Consider the following 21,203-nt stretch of genomic DNA (forward strand, 5'->3'; position numbering starts at 1 on the left):
TGCAATACAAGATTTCTTATAATTTTGTCTACTTTAATCAAAAAAAAAAAATGTCCTATTATTGCAAAGATTTATTGAGATAAGTTGGAAGTCATGTTACAAAATATTTGCATAGCTTTCTTTGTGATTCAATGTTACTAAATTTGTAGGTTTAATAAATTTAGTGTTTGTGTAATACATGTGTGTATACATCGGGTGAGGTCCAAGGGGCGAAGCCCTAAACGGCTCTGTGTTAATTAATTGTGTGGGTAGTAAGTAATTTACAATAACGAAACTGTAAATCGACTTAAAGAAACATGTATTACCTAATAATACAAATACTATTGCAATTAATCGAATTGTATAATCTTTACATATTTGTGTGAATTACATTTAAATTTTTAACCTATGTGACTATAATATACTATTATTATAGTAAATATAATATATTAGCTAGGGTCTGGTATGAAACACCGACCGTCAATATATCGACAAGTTAAAATATCGACGGTCGAAACATCGACAAGTACAAAATGTCAGTACTTTTTATTTACTATAATCATTGTTTTTCATGTTTTTCTGAACATTTTTACAATAGTATAATCTACTCATTTTAAAACTTGAAATCAAGTATCAAAAACTTAAATATTATATTTAGAATTATTAAATTATATATGTCGGTGCTAAAAAAATATCATTGGTTTAATATTTAAAACAAAAACTAAAATGTATAACCACAACGTCCTCTAAATCACAATAACTGCAATATCACATACATTACTCAAACCTGTCATTTACCTATTTCATACTATCTGTATTGTCATATTATAATTTTTAAGATTAGTAAGATGTGATAACAAGTATTATTATTATTATATTGTAATCCAAGACGTATGTCTAAAATATAATTGTAACTGGGTTCGCCCGTTTAAAATATACAAATAAATAAATAAATATGTTTTTTAAGATGCATGTAGGTATATAGATGCTTAAATAATAAGAATATTATACCTAATCGATTTTTAAATTTTCTAAAGGAATCATTTAATGATGAACATTTTTTTAAAAAAAAATAGGTGGGTAGTACCTAGAACCTAGGTACTAAAAGAATATAGTGAGAAAGGAGTTAATTTTCGAAAATAGTATTGTACTGTTTTATATACATTTTTGTATGTACCTCTTAATTTGTATTCTTATACAATAAACTTTTATTTATAAACCTATAAATATAATATAAAAGTTTATAAAAAATCATATTAAAAAACCTACCCCGAACCGATAAAACATTATAGTCATATAGTTACACAGTAAGTGGCTCAAGGACAAAATCAGATATTTCAAGAAATACTGTAAGATATAGAGTGAAAGTAGTTGATTTTTGAAAATATAATTTTATATAAATTTACAAAAACATTTATTTTTATACATACTTTTATTTATATATATATGTAATAATTTATAAAAAAAACGTATCAAATCACCTACCCTGAGCCCATGTGGACATATAGCCACACAATGAACATGTTTAATATGGGCAAAATATGATGTCGTACTTGGTTATCGCGTTACCACGACACGTGAACGAGCTGGTCGAGGCGTCGAACGCGTGACTGTGGGTGTTTGGACATGCTTTCTTAAAGAATGCCGGATTATAGTTTTTGGGCCATGAGCTGATTTTACAAGTCGACTGGGTGTTGTAAGCACCTAGGCAGCAGTAAGCGTCCGTGTTGAACTGCGAACAGGCGCTATGGCACGCCACCACGCTGGAGCCATCGGCCGCCTTGACGGCCAGCTCGGACGGGCACACGCCGTTCAGATCGGGCACACATTCGGCCGGCTTACAGTCGTACTTGCCTTTTTTCGTGTACGTGAAATACCTAGTCGGCATCATCCTTATCGGCAGGTTGTAGCCTTCCAACATCGACACGTGGTAGAAGTCCAATCCGTCGGACCGGGTGAACTTCATCTCAGCAAATGACGCGGGCGGCACAGCCCGCGAACCGCTGCAGTGGATCTTGTTCCCTGAATCATCAAATTGTAGCGCAATGAATAATACGATATAAAATCATACATAGCGTAAGAATTTTTTACACGTATGATGGCGTTAAGGCGCAGATGAAATACGAAAATAGGAATACCGCACCGGGGAACCTATAATCTGTCTAGTAAATTAACAATTGTAGCGGGCAAACCTTGCAGGTGATACTAAACATAAAAATCAGTAACCTAACCAATTTATAAGATAATAATTAATTAGTGTTTGTTACTCAAATGTACATAAAAAGGCAATGTCTGTATGTTTGTACCTAGCTTATAGAGTAATATACAGTGTGTCCCAAAAGTCCCGTATCGCCCTTAGTATCTCCGTGGAAAATCAGTGTATTTAAATTCAGTTTTTTTTGCTGTAATAAGTATGGAAATTCGGATTGAATAGCATAAGATAAATTTTTTTTCTTCAAAAATTCAAAAATAACCAAACATTTTTTTAGGCAATTTATTTTTTTAAATTTCCAAGGTAGCCATTTTGTTGATCATATTTTTTAAAACAGTTCAAAAAAAAAAATAAAATAATTTAATGAAAATCGACCAAGTTGGAGCTAATTATGATTTTGAATTTATAAGACTAATAGAGTTTTGTTAGCAAAATACGAATCGCATGATTTAATTGATCTCAATTGAAACTCTGATTTTTTATGACAATTTGTAAATATCTAATTATTAGTGGAGTTTTTAGGAAAGATTAAAATTACAGTTCAGATAATAGTTTAAGCTTTTAATTTTGATAAATAATTAAAAAAAATATATATTTTAATACATGAAATCGAAAATAATTCATTACATTTTATTTATTTGTAACACAGAGTTGCAGTTTTTGGTCCCAAGCATTCTTAACATTTTGTAATGTCTCAGGTAAGATATTTTGAATATTTTCTTCAATGCTAAGGTGGAGATCAGGCAATTAACACGATGGATACACAAGATTTTTCAAATACCCCATAAAAAAAATCCATTGGTTTTAAATCAGGAGATCTTGCTGGCCAAAGTACTGGACCTCTTGCGTGTCCAGCATGCGAATCGTATTTTGCTAATTCCGTATGCATAGTAAATTTATGTGTCACAGACCTAAGACAATTTCATGTTAAACTATGTCTTAATAGTGACACCAAAACTGACTATACATAGGTAACATATCTATTATTCTTAGAAATTCAAAATAATAATTAGTTCCAACTTGATCAATTTTCTTTAAAACTAACATAGCGAGTCGTATCGCAAAATTAGGTACTTGTTATTGGTTTTCGACTTTGCCGTCCAGGTGACTCCAGGTAACGTGGATTGTTACTTGTTCTTGTATCAAACTATCGAAGTAAATATTATAGTTCGGGTAATTGCGAAAATCTAGCGATAGAAGTGGTAGATGAATGGTAAATATTTATATAATATATGGCTCCAAAACTACTATTGTGATTTACTAAAAAATTGAAAATTGAAATAATTGAATTCCCTCTTATTAAAAAATTATAAAAACGAAACCAAATAATGTTTTTTAATGAGTAGATAAGCAGAACAGGAAATGTTTTATTTTCTCAGTCATGACTCGTGAATATTGTTGGATATCTCTGTGCAGTGCACACAAATAGTTCTTATTATCAAACATGTTAAATAATATATAAAGCATAATTTTATGTCTATAGCTGTAACTTGTATGGAGTATCCCCTAAAATTGAATGCCCTAATTTATAATCTCAAATTAATGACACCCGCGTATAAAACCTTAACTAATAAAGTAATAACTTTCACAATAAAATAAATAAATAAATTAAGTATACTTTTATAATTATAGGAGGCTTGCTAAAAAAAAAGTACCTATTGCACTTATTAGGTACCTATTATAGCAGTATATAGCAGTATTGGTATCAGATTCTAATTAAGTGGAGTCACACATGTATATTGATTATACACATATTTTTGATATGCTTTTATAATAAATTTATGATGTACATTTTTTTTTTATTTGTCAACACTCGTAAGCTTTTAAGGCAGTGAAAAAACTTAAATTTTCAACTTTGAGGGTTCCTGGTAGCAAATTAGATCTAGTTGCGGGAGGGGGAATAACGAGCTGGGATATGAAAATGCTAAACACGTCTCTGAAGACGTATTTAAATCAAATACATCCAAGTGGGTATATTTCTGTATGGCTATATATTTTTTGGGTCAGGAATATACGATACCTAGCTTTATTAAATATTTTGTCATTATTGGCAACTTAATACCGTTATTAGCGCGCGCCATAAGAAATTGAAACAACCGTGATATATAATACGTAGATAGCACGAAGTCCGCGGAAACAGGTTCATATATTATACTGAAGGGAAACAAGCGTCGTTCGCCGCCAGCAGTTGTAGCGATGGTTAAAACACAAATTTTAGGATAATGGCTGCAGGCAGCATCACGAGCGAACCAGAATATATACTAATATAATATATTGTATATAATACTGTAATGATGGGTCGTTATTGTGATAAAAATTGTTCGTATATTTTTTTCTTGACTGAGACGTGGTATTGGGTGGGAACGACGATTCTTCTGATATGAATTTGTGTATAAAATTGATATTTATCAACTTCTATGTATAAATACTACTTATACTAGCTGATCCTGCACGGCGTGTTGCCCCAGACAAATTAAATGAGTGCGATAGATTTGGCTGTGGATCGGTTATACAAACATGCACGCCAACAATGCCTTTTATTAATATTTATATATGGGCGAAATAACATTAATGTCACTAATATTTTTAAATTTATTTAACCCATTTATATTACCTGGCTATAACCCCTGCGACGGATAGTATAGTAAGTAACTTTTTTTTTCTTACGTGAACCAATTGCGAGCAGAAATAAACGAAAATGCGGTTATGGTTTTAATATAATTAATAACAGGTGTTCACTACCCTAAAACAATATTTTACTAATGAATAAGAATAACCTAACCCGATTAAGACATCTCTACTACCGTTTTCCGAATAATATAGGGTCGAACGCATCGCAATAAGCCTATTACAAATCGACCATATATAGGACTTACCGCAATCGCCCGTCTCGCATTTTCCTTGACTGTCGCAATTGGTCCTACCCCAAATCCTGCCCGCCCAATTTCGAGGCGTATTAAACGTATGGGTCTTGTAAGCGTCCAACAAAAATCCGCCGTTCAGGAGATGTTCGTGTTCCTGGTCGCCTTGTATACCGGGCCATACAGTAAACGAGCAGTTGTTTTTTATTCTAATCAGGTGTGCTTTAGTCACTGCAGTCAATTGAACAAAAAACAGTACAAACTTAAGGTCCATATCGAGAGTCCAGACCGCCGGATTGTGATGGGTATAGGTGGTTAACTGGCGATAGAATTTGCGAGCTGTATTTGACGTCGCATCTCATATCACAACTTGTTTATATACCAACGCGAACCGATCGACAATAATATTACTGTTTACTTTGCAAAGTAACAACTCAAGGTGAACCACTGGGAACCTCTCTATCCAACAAAGAAGATTATCAATAGTGTTGTTCTTTTCGCACCATGGTCATGTGTTAGTTATTGCCACGATTTAAGATGGATACTATTTTAAATCGCGCGGTCATTATTGCCTAAACAGCTGTTATTAAGAGAAACTCTTTAATAATCATCTTTATTTAATTATTGTTATTAAATTTTTTTTCTAGGGTTTCCCTTAATTTGTATTGTCTTATTTGCTAACGCTTTTATAAACTCATGGACGATTCTTATTTGCTACTTCTCCTTTAACATCCGCGTTACTCCGGAACGTACATTTTCTGTTCTAAAAAGATTTAAAATATGTTTAAGGTATATTTAGATGTATTGAAATTTACACAGATATTTGTTGTCTCCGTCTTACAAGTGCGTAACATGGCAAATTTACGTTCAGCAGATCACGTTTAGTGTTTAAATTCGTTAGTTTAAAAATTAGAGTGAATTGATATTTTATGAAACTTGACGATAAGAACATTATATCTGTGTTGTATGTGAGTTTTATAATTCAGTTTTTAAGTGAGTTATGACCATTTTTAATTTATGCTATATTATATACGCATAGCTTGCTGAAAAATTGAACTACTGTAAGAACCCCATATACAAACACTGATAATGTTCTTACCATCAAGTTTCATAATATGTCGATGCACTCTATTTGTTTAAACCGACGGATTTAAACGTGATATGTTGTACGTAAATTTGCCATGTTACGAACTTGTAACTTGTAAGACAGAGGCAACAAATGGATGTGGGACGTCCTCGAGTTATAATTATAATAAATGAAGAAAGATTTGGCCTTATCTAGAATAAATAAAGATTAGAATATTAAAACACAGAAAAAGAAATATTGAATATTTAAAAATAAATCTAGTTGGCGTATTCAGGAGGTCAAGAGTAGTTTAGACCAATTTAAAATTAAGTTGGAAATGATTATAATATTTTAATATTTGAGTATCATTTAGCATAATCCAGAAAACACCATGAGGAGTCGATACTCTTTGTTTTCCAATTTTTTTTTTAACATTTAACAAATTTTAAATTAAGTTCACAATATTTATTAAAAAATCAAATTTATCTCACAATACAAATTTAAAATTGAGTCCAGAATATTTATTAAAAAATTATAATCGTTTAAAATATATTTATTAATACCTACCCTTCAATGCGTTATTTGATATTCGGTGTATGGTGTTCTAGATTTATCTTAACTTTTCTGTTGCCCGGAATAAAATTTCTGATTCGCAGCAGTATATTATCAGGTAGGCAATCTACCTGCGGTAGATCGCGGACCGCGTGCTGTTTGTACATAAGTGTATGATTTGACTCTAAAGTATCAAAGTTATACCAAGTTTGTCGTTTTTACTTAATTCCACCTACGGTGGATTAATATAATTAATTAATATAAAATCCTAACCTAAACCTAACCGTACTAAAATCCAATGAATAAAAAAAAACCAAATTTAATCCTTTTAAAATTAGCTTATCTTCTTCCCAGAGGTCTAATCTACACACAAACATTAATTTACATATATATATATATATTATGTATATATGTTGACAAAAAATAATAATACAAGCTTACAAACATGCCCGATTAACTAATAGCAACTAATATATAATACACTATTATTATTTCTATTTTTATTTTTTCTGGACAACCCTTAGGGGTATGAAAAATAGATAGTAGCTGATTCTCAGACCTACTGAATATGCATATAAAATTTCATAAAAATCACCAAGCCGTTTCAGAGGAGTATGGTAACTAACATTGTGACACGAGAATTTTATATAATAGATTATTTATAAACGATATTTCTTTTCTTTCCTATCTCAATTAACTGTAATTTTATTACTATAGGTTTTATAACAGTTGTCTTTTAGGGATCAGAAACTTTAGCACCATTTCTCCTTGACGTTCGCTCATAATATTTGACTGAACTATTGCCAACTTAAATTTTAATTGGTCTAAACTACTCTGGGCGAAACGAGAACCATAAAGAAACGCAATTTGGGCGAAACGGGTAGCCGGGCAAAACGGGCAGGGTCATTTTTGGGGGAAACGGGCTACGCCCCTGATGGTTTTCTTCAGCACGCGCATGGCAATAACGGTTTTTCTCGTGTTTATCACTGTTGCGTAAAAAAATTCTAATATTCTAATATTAAATCTACTATAAGGCTATAATAAATAATAAAAATAAAAATTTATTATTTATTTTTTATTATTAGAGGTATTTATTGAAAATAAATTTAGTTTTCTTTAGGTATATGAAAAAAAATAAATAAATAAATGACATTGTGAAATTAATGTTTTGGCTGTCTATATTATTATATTTTGTTGCTATGCAATATTTACATATTATTTATCATATTATTATCCAAACAGTTTATTAACTGCGAAACTTCAGGTAGAATTTCCAGCTGCAGAACTGGCTGTATTTCCGTCGTTACAATAACAGTCTGAACACTGCAGTCCGCGGAAATGTGTTGTAAATCCAGTGCAATATCTGCAGCAGTTATCGAATGCTGGAAACCTGGCCCACTTCTATTCGTCATCACAACGTTTCCCAAAGGCCTTTTTTCGATTAAATCGAGGAAACGTCGATGAAAACGCACGGGTATGACGAAGTTTAATGATCTTCTGACAGCCGCTGCACATAGAGCTTTAGACAGTGCTTCAGATAATCTAAGTGTTGCAGCAAGCTTCGTTCTATGACAACGGCTCTTTGGAACTAGCAGCTGCGGAACTAGTTGTATTTCCGGCGTTACTATAACAGTCTGAACACAGTCCATGTTCTTTTGTCTCGGTACTACATTTAAATTTTTGTACATAGCCGCAGACTGTACATTATTAGCTACAATTCCTAAAAACTCCAACTGGTCCGTCGTTAACTTGTATGCGTATTGTGATTCTTCATCAACCTTGCAGTAAGAACCTGAAGTCGCAGTTTTTTGTTCACGATCCATAACTAAGTGATAATTAGCCAGCTTTATACAAGAATTAGAGAAATACAAATGATAATTAATCGGAAATAAACTGTTTGAATAATAATATGATAAATAATATGTGAATATTGCATAGCAACAAAATATAATAATATAGACAGCCAAAACATTAATTTCGTGATTTTCTGGATTACGCTAAATGATACTCAAATATTAAAAAATTATAATCATTTCCAACTTAATTTTAAATTGGTCTAAACTACTCTGGGCGAAACGGGAATCATATTGAAACAAAATTTGGGCAAAACTCGTACCTGGGTGAAACGGGCAGGGTAATTTTTGGGCTTTGATAATAAATACTAGCAAAAGAAGCAAGTATACATAAAGACATAAACAGTGTCCGCCGTTTGAATCATATAATTTGACTATTAAAACAATATGTACCCAATCATTTTAATTTCGTAAATGACCATCTATAAACATCTAGTCTTAATTAATAACACAACAAACATGAACGAACCAGCTCTTGGGTTTTTTCTATTTTACGGTCACCGTGAACTATTGAAAGGTATGGTGCGGGGGAAATTAATTTTAACCATCATCAGATGTGAGCTTGTTTTATTGATATTATTTGGTTATAATTAACCTTGTGTCACTTTTTTTTAGGTATAGGAACAGATTAACAGAACAAAATGTGATGACCTTGGTAAAACTTACAGTTAGCATATTAGACACGATTCACAATTACACGAAATGCAATAACAGTTTCTTGTGTTTAAGGGATGTAGAAAATTTTATTTTGCTTGTACAAAATTGTACATAAAAAAATACATAATACTGTATCATTGAAAATTTAATTTGTTCAACTTTAAGCGAAGGGAGTACTGGGGAAACGTTTCTCCAGCACACACATGGCGATAACGGGTTTTATCGTGTTTAGGGGGGTGTCCAAAATTTTATTTTGCTTGTACAAAATTTCACATAAAAAATTACATAATACTGTCAACTTTTGGTATTAAAATTCGAAAGTGGCAGTGCTGGCGAAACAGAGCTACCCCATTACTATAATAATCGGTACCTAAATAATTTAATGCCGGGGTCTCCAACCTTTTTTTACGGCGGGTCCAATTTGAAATACGCTATTTGGCATCGAGGGCCAACATTTTTAGAAGAATAGAGCGGTCGAGAAATTGAAGAATAGATACGATTTATTTTTTTGATTGTTTACATACTTTTTTTATTTTATAACGAGTTTTTCTATTATTAGTTAGTGTTAGTACTTAGTATATAGGTATAAATGACTATTATTAGCTGTTACAAATAACACCAAAAGAAAATAATAATTAATTAATTCAATAAATTAAAAACAATGAAAACTAAATGGAATTAATATAATAAATATATTATTTTCAAAACATTAATTAGCTTGGAGGGCCAGAGAAAAAATCTTGGCGGGCCGGATCCGTGGAGGCCCCTGAATTCCAATGATTTGATGCATCTCGGGAAAAACGTTCTATTAGTATTGATACCTATTTATTACGTAGGGTTTTTTTAAAAACCAATAATAATTACTATATATATATAATACTATATTAATTCTTAAACATTGAAGGGATACGTCATCAAAGTATCAAATAATCAAACACCAAACGTGTTCGATTTTAGACCCGGTTAAACACCATATTTTTTTCTTACAGCTGGAAAGATTATGTTAATTTTCAAACACATGGAATTAAACATAATATAATAGAATATAATAGAATAGAATATCTATAATCATAGATATTAGACACGACACCGTGGACGCTTGACTCGAGGGAAAACACACAAACTGTGCTGAGTACGAGGGCAAAATAAGGTAAAAAAAAAATACAAAAAACATTAAAAATAGAAAATATTAAAGCTAAATGATCCATTTGAAACAATTTTTAAAAATATAGCAGCATTTTAATTTTAATTTTGTTTGCATAGTTATTATTATTATCATACAAATTATAATACATTATTAGGTGGTATATCTATTTTTATTTAAATATATTATTATTGTTATAGTTATTACCTATATTTATAATTTTGTAGGATTATTAATAAATTATTACGTATCACTTATATGTTATTTATCATTATTGTTATTGTTATTTTTAATATAGTTTATAGATTATAATTTATAGTGCGAAAAGAACTACACTATACGTAATTTTCTTAGTTAGAGGGAGAGAGTTCCATTCGTCCGCAACCTTGAGTTGTTCCTTAGTATAACAGTTTATTATTGTCGATAGGTTCACGTTGGTATATAAACAAGATGTGATATAAGATACTACGCCATTGCTAATACAGCTCACAAATTCTGTCGACAGTTAACCACCTATACAGTATATACCTATAACAATCCCGCGGTCTCATCTCTCGAGATGGACTTTAAATTTTTATTGTTTTTTGTTCAAATGGCTGCAGTCACTAAAGCACACATGTTTAGAATAACAAACAACTGCTCGTTTACTGTATGGCCTGGCATACAAGGCAACCCCGGACACAAACATCTCGAAAATGGTGGATTTTCGTTGGACCCTTACAGGACTCATTTAGTTATCTCGTCTCGAAATTGGACGGGCAGGATTTGGGGCAGGACCAAATGCAACAGTAAAGGAAAATGCGAAACTGGCGATTGTGGTAAGTCTATAAGGTCGATTTGTAATAGGCTTATTGCGATACGTTCGACCCTTATTACAATCTTATTCGGAATACAGTAGTAGGTAATATGTCTTAATCGGGTTAGGTTCTTAACCATTATCGTAACTAGTAACTATTACCTACACAAAAAAAATAAATAATAAATATCTCAAATAGGTACTGAAAAAATTTCTTTACAATTGAGAATGTCACAATTTAAATATATAACAAGCTTACATGGAGTAACTATACAATGTTTTTTATGTTATTTATTATAGCCATAGGATTGACATGAAAGAAAAATTGAAAAAGTTGGACAATTTGGGAAAAACTTCAGGCCCTTTTTTCCATGGGATTTTTTTAGATAATTGGTTGTCACAGGTTACATATTATAATATAATTCATCTGATATAACAATTTTAACTTTTAGTTTTGATAATAATTATTGGTCACTATATTTTAATCCGCGTTGGTTTATCTGATGGTTAATATAATCAAAAACTACTGGACCGCTTTCAATACACATTTATACCAATAGATTCCTTGAACTAAGAAGTGATAGAGTTTATAGTTTATTTTTCATTCCCTATAACTAGGTAGTTAAAAGGTAGCTCACACACACTTTTTGTTCAGCTCACGAAAAAACAATATTTTTTTCGTCTAATATATTCATAGGGTGAATATTGGTCACATATTATATGACTATAATTTTTGGGAGAAATATGGTGTATACATAGTTTTACAAATATTTTTATAAAAAAATCAAATCTTTGGCATGGGCAACCTAACCTAACCTAACTAACCTAACCTAACGCTGCGCTGGGCAGGACAGCTAATATACCTATTACCTAGTTGATAAATATCAATTTTATATACCAATTCATAACAGAAGAATCACCATTACTGCCCGATACCAACGTTTGGGTCAATAAAAAATATACGAACAATTTTTATCACAATTGACCATTAATATACAATTTATATTCTGATTCACACGTGTTGCGGCCTGTCTCTACCCAAAAATGTGGCTCATGAAGTAAATATAAAAATGGAAAATTCAAATTATATCATGTATGTTGCCATTAGTGGTTAAATTTAGGGCTAAAATTTGTTACATATTTTTGTAAAGCAAACACAATATATTTTGTTTCATGAAAATGTCGTAGTTGCTGGTGATGATAGTGTGACTTTCAATGCTAAAAAAATTAACTAATTAAAATGAAAATATAGGTGTATTGTAATTTGAAGTATATTAGTATAACTATAGTTGGTATAGAAATATTGATACGGAAATAATATGTTTAAAAATACTGTGGTCGATAGTACCGATTGCCGATTAGCGACCGACAACGACCCGCGTAGGTATAGTGGCTACCAACACTTTGCATTTAATTTTAATAGATAAATTATATCGTGATTTTAAATGGTTTGGAATTTGAAAATTAGCATTAGAACGCGGTTTAGAGTATGTACGATTTACGCACGCACACAATGACGAGTTTTAATTATAATGTATCTACGTATTTAGAATAGCTCAAACGAAAAGTTGTTTCACGCTGCATAATACGTGTTTGCACGTATCTGACAGCATCTGTATGAATTCAATGTAAACCTTACACGTAAATATTACTTCAAATGTCTATTATAAAAAAACAATAAAACAATAAAATAATAAACGTAAAATTAATATTCTTATTTTCTTTAATTTTAGTATAGGGGGTGCCCTAGTCGTCCTGTAATCCACGAAAATGGAAGTTGAATTTTTTATGGTCAAACACAGTTTTGTATCAGCGTTTGTGCCTCTTCTTCTTTTATTCGTATGAACATTTTGTATGTATAATATATGGAAAAACAGGAATTTCGTATTTTAGTTATGAAGTCTATAAGGGGTAACACAGATTTCGCACAATATACATTTTTATCTACCTGATTTCGCATAAAAACTGTTGCGATGTTGTCAGTTTATAGTCCGGGCACCCCCGGACCATTCACCAAAAACGACAAGGGCCCTAATTATTAATTAAGCGTAAATCAAATTAATGAAATTATTGACGTATCCATCTGTATCTATAATTGTTTTCAAAATTATGGTGGGCCCTAATTTTTAGTGTGCCCCCCGGAATCAAAAGTCTACGCACGCCTATGATAGAACAGTTTATTTCAATTGTTTCCCTTAATATCCACAATTAGACTAATTTATGATAAACGTGAACAATATAGTAGTTTGATTTTTATGCATAAATAATTGTATAGTAACTTTAATTTTCAAATTCTAATGTTAAAGTAAAATCAATATAACAAAAAAAAAGTAAATATTTTGAACAGTTGTAACTTGTAAGGGAAATACAAATTGCATCTGCCGGAACATAAATAAATTGTTGATTTTTAAACTTGAAACATTTATCAATTTTTTAAATCCTCAGTTCATTTGTTTTAAAGCATTATTTAATGATGTTGGAAGTACAGGAAAATGTTTTTTTCCTTATTTCTCTCTGACACAATAATACGAATTTATGAATTATACATTTCAATCAGGTAACTGATGAGTCCTGCAGATAATAAGTACAACGTAGACAATGATTGACTATTGAGCTAGAATTTTTAATAAAACCAAAATAATGTTATAATATTATGTCTAAAAATTATTATGTAATATTATCATTTTTATGATTAAAATTATTGTTAAAATACAATCGGCAACGTCGCAAAATATATTTGGGCGGAATCGTGTGAATGAAAAGCATATGCGGAACCTAACCATTATTTTATAAACTGGTTACATCGGTTATTGGTTTTTATATTACTTTTGTATTACTTGGTAAATTTTAATTTAATTTTACTAGACAGTGGAAAAATAGGTGTATTCCTATTGTTGTGTTTTACTTGCCTTAACATCATAATATGAATAAAAAAATTATTTTTTCAAATCTACTCTATATACTTATATAGGTAAACCTTTCCAATGATATATCTATTTTCCCCTTCTATATGTATATATGCAAAGTTATTGATACGACTAAAAAAGCGATCAAGTATTATGTTATTATGTAAATGTATAGAATATTAGAATATGCTATAATATCATATATATAACAGTCTAATATTATATATGATTTTATTTCGTATATTTCATTTCACTATGATTTGATGATGCAGGGAGCAAGATTCAATGCAACGGGACCAGGGGCGTTCCACCCTTGTCCCTAGCTGAAATAGAGCTCTCCAAGGTCGACGAAGTGGACTTCTACCACGTGTCGTTGGTGGACGGCTTCAACCTGCCGATCAAGATTAGACCTGTCCCATTTTCAGAGTCCATGAAAAATGATACCAACTGTCAGCTGGCTTATTGTTTTTCTAACCTGAACAGCAGGTGTCCGGCCAAACTGGCTGTTAAGGCGGCCGATGGCTCCAGCGTGGTGGCGTGCAAGAGCGCCTGTACGCTGTTTAACACGAAGTCTGACTGCTGCCAAGGTGTCTACACCACCCCAAAGACTTGTAACAGAAGCTCGTGGCCCAAAAACTATCCGGCATACTTCAAGTCAGCCTGTCCATACTCCTACAGTTACCCATTCGACGACACGTCCAGCATACACACGTGTCAAGGCAATGCTAAAACCAAGTACCACGTCATATTGGGAGGCCGTATTAATCCGGAAAATAAATGGGCGGAACGTATAAATTCCGGACCGTATAAATCCGGAACGTATATCGCCGGAATCCAAAAGTGAAAAACCGTATTTGGCCGGAACGTATACCTCCGGAATTAAAAAAAATACTAAACCGTATTTTCCCGGAACGTATTTATCCGGACTGTATAATTCCGGAACGTATATTGCCGGAATCCAAAAGTTAAAAACCGTATTTGGCCGGAACGTATACCTCCGGAATTAAAAAAATCTAATAAACCGTATTTAACCGGAACGTATTTATCCGGACCGTATATTTACGGAAAGTATTGTAAATTGCCTATTTGAAACCCCTGAAAAAGAAAGTTGAGAACTTTATTGCTAGATCTTTATTGCCAGTGTTCATTTTTATTTATTACAAAGATAATATGTGATCATAATTTGGTCATATTATATTATAATAAATTTTGTATAAATAAAAATAAATAATACCCATAATACAATATATTTTTTATTATTCTATTAGTGGTCAATGGAGCGATGAATATGAATTTACTTTACAAAAATGTCAGTTTTTTATTTAAATCTGTTTGTAATTAAAATTATTTCTCTGTAACTTAGGTTAGGTATCTACCAAAAAGTTAGACAGTCTTCACTCAGAACAATTTCTTGTCGTGTGCTTTAAATTTAACACATCCATTACAGTAAAGCTGTTAAATACTTGACGAATTTTTATAATCATTGGATATTTAAAAAAACAACTTTTTTTAAAACATTTAGTACCTTCACAGAGTTGAATTAAATAATAATTAAAACGTATGTCGTATGATCACTCCAGGATGAACGCGTAATTTGTTTTTAAGAAAGTAAACTTTCGAACATTGTGGACCATTCAGTACGCTTCAGAACTATATAATTTGGAGCTTAAAAATAAGATGCAGATACATTAACAAATTACCATATTACATACCATATTATGAGAGCTCGATGGATATTTTTTCAAATAGTTTAAACAGGCAATCTGTTTAATTCATTAATTTATGAAGTTCCTGTTTAATTGGCACATGCAGTTAATTTTTCCAACAATATATATTATTTATTTATTAAATCATCATAACCATTAACCATTACATTGATATAATATAATATATAATATATTATATGATGTTATAATAAAATAGGATGATGTAGTCAAAAAATGCATAGTATCATAAGTACCTACAACAATTGTATATTTATATTATTATTTATTAATAACCAAAAGGGTTTTATATTCATTTTAATTGTATCTTAAATAGGTATAAATAAATTCTTATTGATAGGTATTGCATTAAATAAAAACAATCCAGTTTAGTTATTTTGATGGTTCAAAAAATAGTAGAAAATTGTAATATATTTTAAAATATTAAACATGTATAATAGCTAACTATGTATTATTAGCTTGGGACTTTAAATTTTTAAAGCCTTAATGGCTAATACTTAGGTACATATTATTATTATTATAACGTCTTATCATGTTAATATTCGTATAATAACAATTAATACATTATATTTTAATTTTCCACTATTCCTAAATACCTAATTAACAGGACAACAACGCGCGTTTTTTAACGAAACGTATAGTTCCGGAAAGTATATGCCCGATAATAACTGATCGAAAATACTGATTGCAACACAGACATGTCATATTATTATTGTGTACTGCAACTTGAATAAAAATATGAAAAAAATAATATTATAGGTGATAAACTATTCTTAATTGAAGGGGTCAATGGACAAAGGTGTTAACTAACATTTTTCCAAAAATGCATTTTATTGCACGAATAAAGGTGTTATAATGTTATAAACATTTTATAACAATTTGATAAGGTTTTATTTAGTGGTTACCATGACGAAATAATACTTCGTCATGGATGCTAGTGATAACTGAACAACGATCAAAAATTCAAAAATTCAAATCAACGACGAACTTTTTATATTCACTATTATTTCTAAATAAATGAATGCGTATTACTAGTTACTATGTTGCTATCAATTTTAAAAGTTTTTTTTTTTTGCGTGATTTCTAACTTTGCTTTTGATTAGATATACGTGAGTATTGTCTCATTCTCATGGTAATATAATAAGTAATTATAAATAAAAAAATGTCATTTTTGTGATCAGCACATGGAAATGCTAGAAGATGTTGGCTGTTTTCCAAGAAAAAATCAACAGTTTCTTGAAATACTTCATAGCTATCACAACATTTTTCAATTAATTTGTATGTCATATTGTGTAGTTTTGTTTGATGAACAATTAAATATTTTAAAACTAATAGAAAAGTTTAATTTAAGAAAATTCTTTGAAAAGTGACTTCTTCCATTCGACATAATGGGCATCTTGTTGGTGCTGGAAGGGATGTAATGCAATTGTTGCAAACCCATGCATGACCACAAGGAATAACAATATGCTGTTGAATATTTGCTGCTCTTGCATTCAAACATACTATGCACGTTGACACTTGTGGAGCTATTGGCAGTTGTGGTTCCTGAATTGGCTGTACAACAGCAGCAGCTTCCACTTCTGGCTCAGAATTTGGATCTACCTCATTGATCCAATTTATATGTCGAGATATATATCTTGATGTGGTATACGAAGTCAATTGCATGAACTGCCACATACTTATGATCCCAGCATCGTATTGGCTTGTGGCATTTTTAAGTCTTTTGGATTGTAATAAATATTTTGCCTTCAGACTCCTAGTAGGTTGAAGATTATTTTCAAGCTGCCTCATTATAACATGGTAATTATTAAATAAATTACTCAAATTACCTATAAGAAAAATGTTATAAGTAAATTTCAGAAACATAAATTATCAGAAGATGCATACTTATTTGTTTGGTAATACATTAGATAATATAAATTATATTATAAAATATTTATCACAATCCATACATATATATAATTAGTATTTTCAGTTTACAAACGTTAAAAATAACTTTTAAAACAAGTAGTATTTAATTAATCATATTGATTTGTTTACTTAAAAATATCCATAGATTGGGATGAGTCACTGAAAATTTTAATCTTAATTTATTGTGGAAACTTTCAATATTATTGTTTGTACGCCTAGGAAGTCCATGAACTGAAATTATCTGAGTTCCCACACGGCGCAACCAATACCTATAGTTAACACAGGTATAAATATATAATAAATAAGTATTATTTATGGTATTCAAATATTCAACTGTACAATACAAACATTACAAACCAAGTATTTACTTAATAAGCTACTATAAGTAATTAGGTTTAGGGTATAGTGTACAGATATTCACCTTTAAATGAATCTAAATATAAGTTATAAAAGTCACTGTGATAGTAAAATACAAAATATACATAACAGTTTCAAGTTACTACTAAAAATTTCTTTTGAATTATTAAAAAAAAAAAAAAAAATACAGTTGATATACTTTGTTTAAATATCGAATTTCGTTAAAATTTGAACTTCAAATGTGTATAAAAAAAATGTATTTTCCTATACATATTTATTAGATTTTTGAATTTCAATCAGAACTACTTATTACTGTACTTTTTAACCAAAAACTAAATTTATACTACCTAAACAAAAAAAAAAATGCTAATAAAAAAAAAATTTTAATATCTACAAATAGCAAAAAAAACCTTTTAAATATTTATAAAAAAATACTATGCATTTTTACTTTTAACGACCTAATTCCCAAAGTACCAATTAGATCCAATTTTCTTCTAGAAAACACCTTTAAATACTGAGTTAAAGTAGAACATCAAAATATTTTACTGCTCCAAAAAATTATGACAAAGAAAAAAAACATAAAACCATTGTACATTAATAGTTTTACAACAATCCAATATGTATTGATTTTTAAATATTAACAACTAATTACCTCTCATAATAGTCAAATAAATTATGCATCGCTACTCCATGGTTGATTGCATACATTTTAATTAATTGAAATGCTCTTTCTATATCCTGATATGGAAGCAGTGGAAGGCCAAATAAAAGGTTTAAGCTTTGCAGTGCAAATTGATTAGTATTTACAAGCCTATAGTATCCTTTACTTTTCATATTTTTAAAAACTGCCTAAAAAGATTTAAATATAAATAACTTAAGTATACTAATCATTAAGCAAAATTATAATAAAAATAAAAATTTGTATTTTTTAGGTAGGTACTTGATTATGGTGGAACCAACAACCAGATGTTCGAGCTTCAGGGAAATATGATTGTAGAACATCTCTAAGTGTAGATTCATAATCACTTATGATAATCCTTGGAGAAATGTTTGCTAAAAGATTATCTTTAACATATCGAAATACACTGTCATATGAATTCCTAGACTTTGATTCCATTAGTGCGAATATAATTGGTATTGACTATAGATAAATAAATAAATGAATGAACATCAATATAATAAAAACAATTGTAAGTTAAATTTTTGTTTTAGGTATAATATACTTACATAATTTTGTATCATAGCATGTACGCTCAATAATTGATAGCCCATGTTTACTGGAACCACTTTAAAAGTAGCGTCTACATGAAGCTCCTCAATTCCAGTACCACAAAAACTTTGTGACAAAACTGGACATGCAAATATCAGGCTAGTTTTACCATCAAGGTCACGAATACAGCTCCTAAATATCGTAATGTCACAACAATTGAATCTTTGAAGATGCCCATTATCAAATAAGGATGCTAGTTCCTGAAGGTTCCCAGGCAATCTAGGCATTACTGACCTACGGGCCAAACGCATTAAAGATTCAGCTGTAGGCTATGGATATAAGCTAGCTGCTATTGGATGCCTAAATCAATAAATAAGTATAAGCAATTATAATTAATTTTTCAATAATAAAACTTCTAAAATTTACCTTAAGCACTCTTCGTCGTAAATTTCTTTTAATAAAATATTTTCAGCAGCAGCTCTTCTTTTTAGTACTGCTTTTAAAGCATCTATTAACTGAGGGGTATCATCTTCACGCTCATGATTAGAGTGAGACCTCATCACTATAATTGTTCCGTCGGCCATCTTTTTCATGGTTCCAGGACTAAAGTGCATGGTACTTTTGCTACATTTGTAATAACTATTGAATAACAATATACAATATTTATGAACTACAAGAATTCATATAAGCTATATTTTCTAATAATTAAAAATTTAAAGCAAAAAAAAAATTTGTAAAATATAATATAGTATTAGGTACCTATTATGTATTTCAAAATAATAAAAAGGATCGAGAGTTAAAAAATAAAAGTATTAACAGTCAATCCACACACATTTAAGCACACCAAAGGATAATTTAATTTAAAATATCAATTTTATAATATCATATTATACACAATATATTTTGTTATATTTAAAATTATTTAATTATATAATAATTAGATTTTAGATTCTAAGCGGAACAATGAATGTATTGATTTTACAATGGAGTGATATTTATTTAATTTTTTTGTGTTTGTTTGGATAATCTGTAGTAGAAAAATAGATTCGATTAGGGGCGGCGCTTACGTTATTCATGAAAAAGTGCGGCATTTTTAAAGGAAATTTATATTAAATTCAGAATCACGCTAGCCGTCGTCGTCGCATCGGCCGGTTCCCCCACTCAATTTCGTGTATGCAGCTCGAGGCCTAGGTGGGAGCAAATGACGACGAGTGTCTGCGGTCGGCGGGTCATAACCATCTATATTGTATAAATCACAACAAAAACCCTTCGTAAACTTCGTGCAAAAATGACTAAGTAAAAAAAAAATATTAGATCATTAAGCACTATAAAGATGTGATATCAATTAATGCTAAGTATATTGAATTTAAGTAAACGTATTTTGTTTCAATAATTTATTTACTTGGCGAGGAATTATTTCTGAAAAAAAAATTTTGATTAATATAAATATTAATAATAATATTATTAAAATAATCATAAATATCTAACGCAGCAATGCTATTATAAGGTGATAAACTCTACAAATTTGAAATTAAAAATCACCTTACAATAAAAATTACCACAATCTCGTTGCTCTAAAAACATTTTATAATTAGTTGCATTGCTTTCAGTTCTAGTAACATATAATAATAAAAATGTAATATTAAAAATAATTTACCGCCCAAAGCACTAGCTTAAAGTGTTTACTGGGAAATACGGCACTGGCCATTTAATTATTTTGTTCATCACACTTTGTTAATTCCTCGCCAAGTAAATAAATTATTGAAACAAAATACGTTTACTTAAATTCAATATACTTAGCATTAATTCATTATATCACATCTTTATAGTGCTTAATGATCTAATATTTTTTTTCTTAGCCATTTTTACAAGAAGTTTACGAAGGGTTTTTTTTTTGATTTATACAATATAGATTCACTCTAGTGTAAAACTTTCAAAGTTGGAAAACGAAGCATTATTTCAACTACCTACTTAT

General features: G+C 30.3%; 3 protein-coding genes across 4 annotated transcripts; 1 reads left to right on the top strand and 2 right to left on the bottom strand.

Moving 5' to 3' along the window:
* Positions 1–1,336: 1,336 nt before the first annotated feature.
* LOC132945534 (uncharacterized) lies at positions 1,337–5,439 on the bottom strand. The gene is made up of 2 exons (XM_061015308.1): positions 5,068–5,439; positions 1,337–2,001 (listed from the first exon to the last, which is right to left on the bottom strand). Exons 1-2 carry the CDS (start codon positions 5,324–5,326, stop codon positions 1,505–1,507), a joined length of 756 nt encoding a protein of 251 aa, XP_060871291.1. The 5' UTR covers positions 5,327–5,439; the 3' UTR covers positions 1,337–1,504.
* Positions 5,440–10,765: 5,326 nt separating this feature from the next.
* Positions 10,766–14,949, top strand: LOC132945036 (uncharacterized). Its single transcript, XM_061014647.1, has 2 exons — positions 10,766–11,142; positions 14,299–14,949. Exons 1-2 carry the CDS (start codon positions 10,884–10,886, stop codon positions 14,868–14,870), a joined length of 831 nt encoding a protein of 276 aa, XP_060870630.1. The 5' UTR covers positions 10,766–10,883; the 3' UTR covers positions 14,871–14,949.
* Positions 14,950–16,056: 1,107 nt separating this feature from the next.
* On the bottom strand, positions 16,057–20,475 carry LOC132945085 (uncharacterized). 2 transcript variants are annotated; one of them, XM_061014711.1, is made up of 7 exons: positions 20,296–20,475; positions 19,655–19,867; positions 19,246–19,588; positions 18,959–19,159; positions 18,671–18,867; positions 17,791–17,930; positions 16,057–17,579 (listed from the first exon to the last, which is right to left on the bottom strand). In XM_061014711.1, the coding sequence occupies exons 3-7, from the start codon at positions 19,537–19,539 to the stop codon at positions 17,092–17,094; spliced, it is 1,320 nt and encodes a 439-aa protein (XP_060870694.1). In that variant the 5' UTR covers positions 19,540–19,588; positions 19,655–19,867; positions 20,296–20,475; the 3' UTR covers positions 16,057–17,091. The 2 variants fall into 2 exon arrangements, with proteins under 2 accessions (XP_060870694.1, XP_060870693.1); XM_061014710.1 differs by lacking the exon at positions 20,296–20,475 and adding an exon at positions 19,988–20,286.
* Between the last annotated feature and the right edge of the window lie 728 nt (positions 20,476–21,203).

This window comes from Metopolophium dirhodum, chromosome 5, assembly GCF_019925205.1.
Source record: "Metopolophium dirhodum isolate CAU chromosome 5, ASM1992520v1, whole genome shotgun sequence".
Taxonomy (NCBI): domain Eukaryota; kingdom Metazoa; phylum Arthropoda; class Insecta; order Hemiptera; family Aphididae; genus Metopolophium; species Metopolophium dirhodum.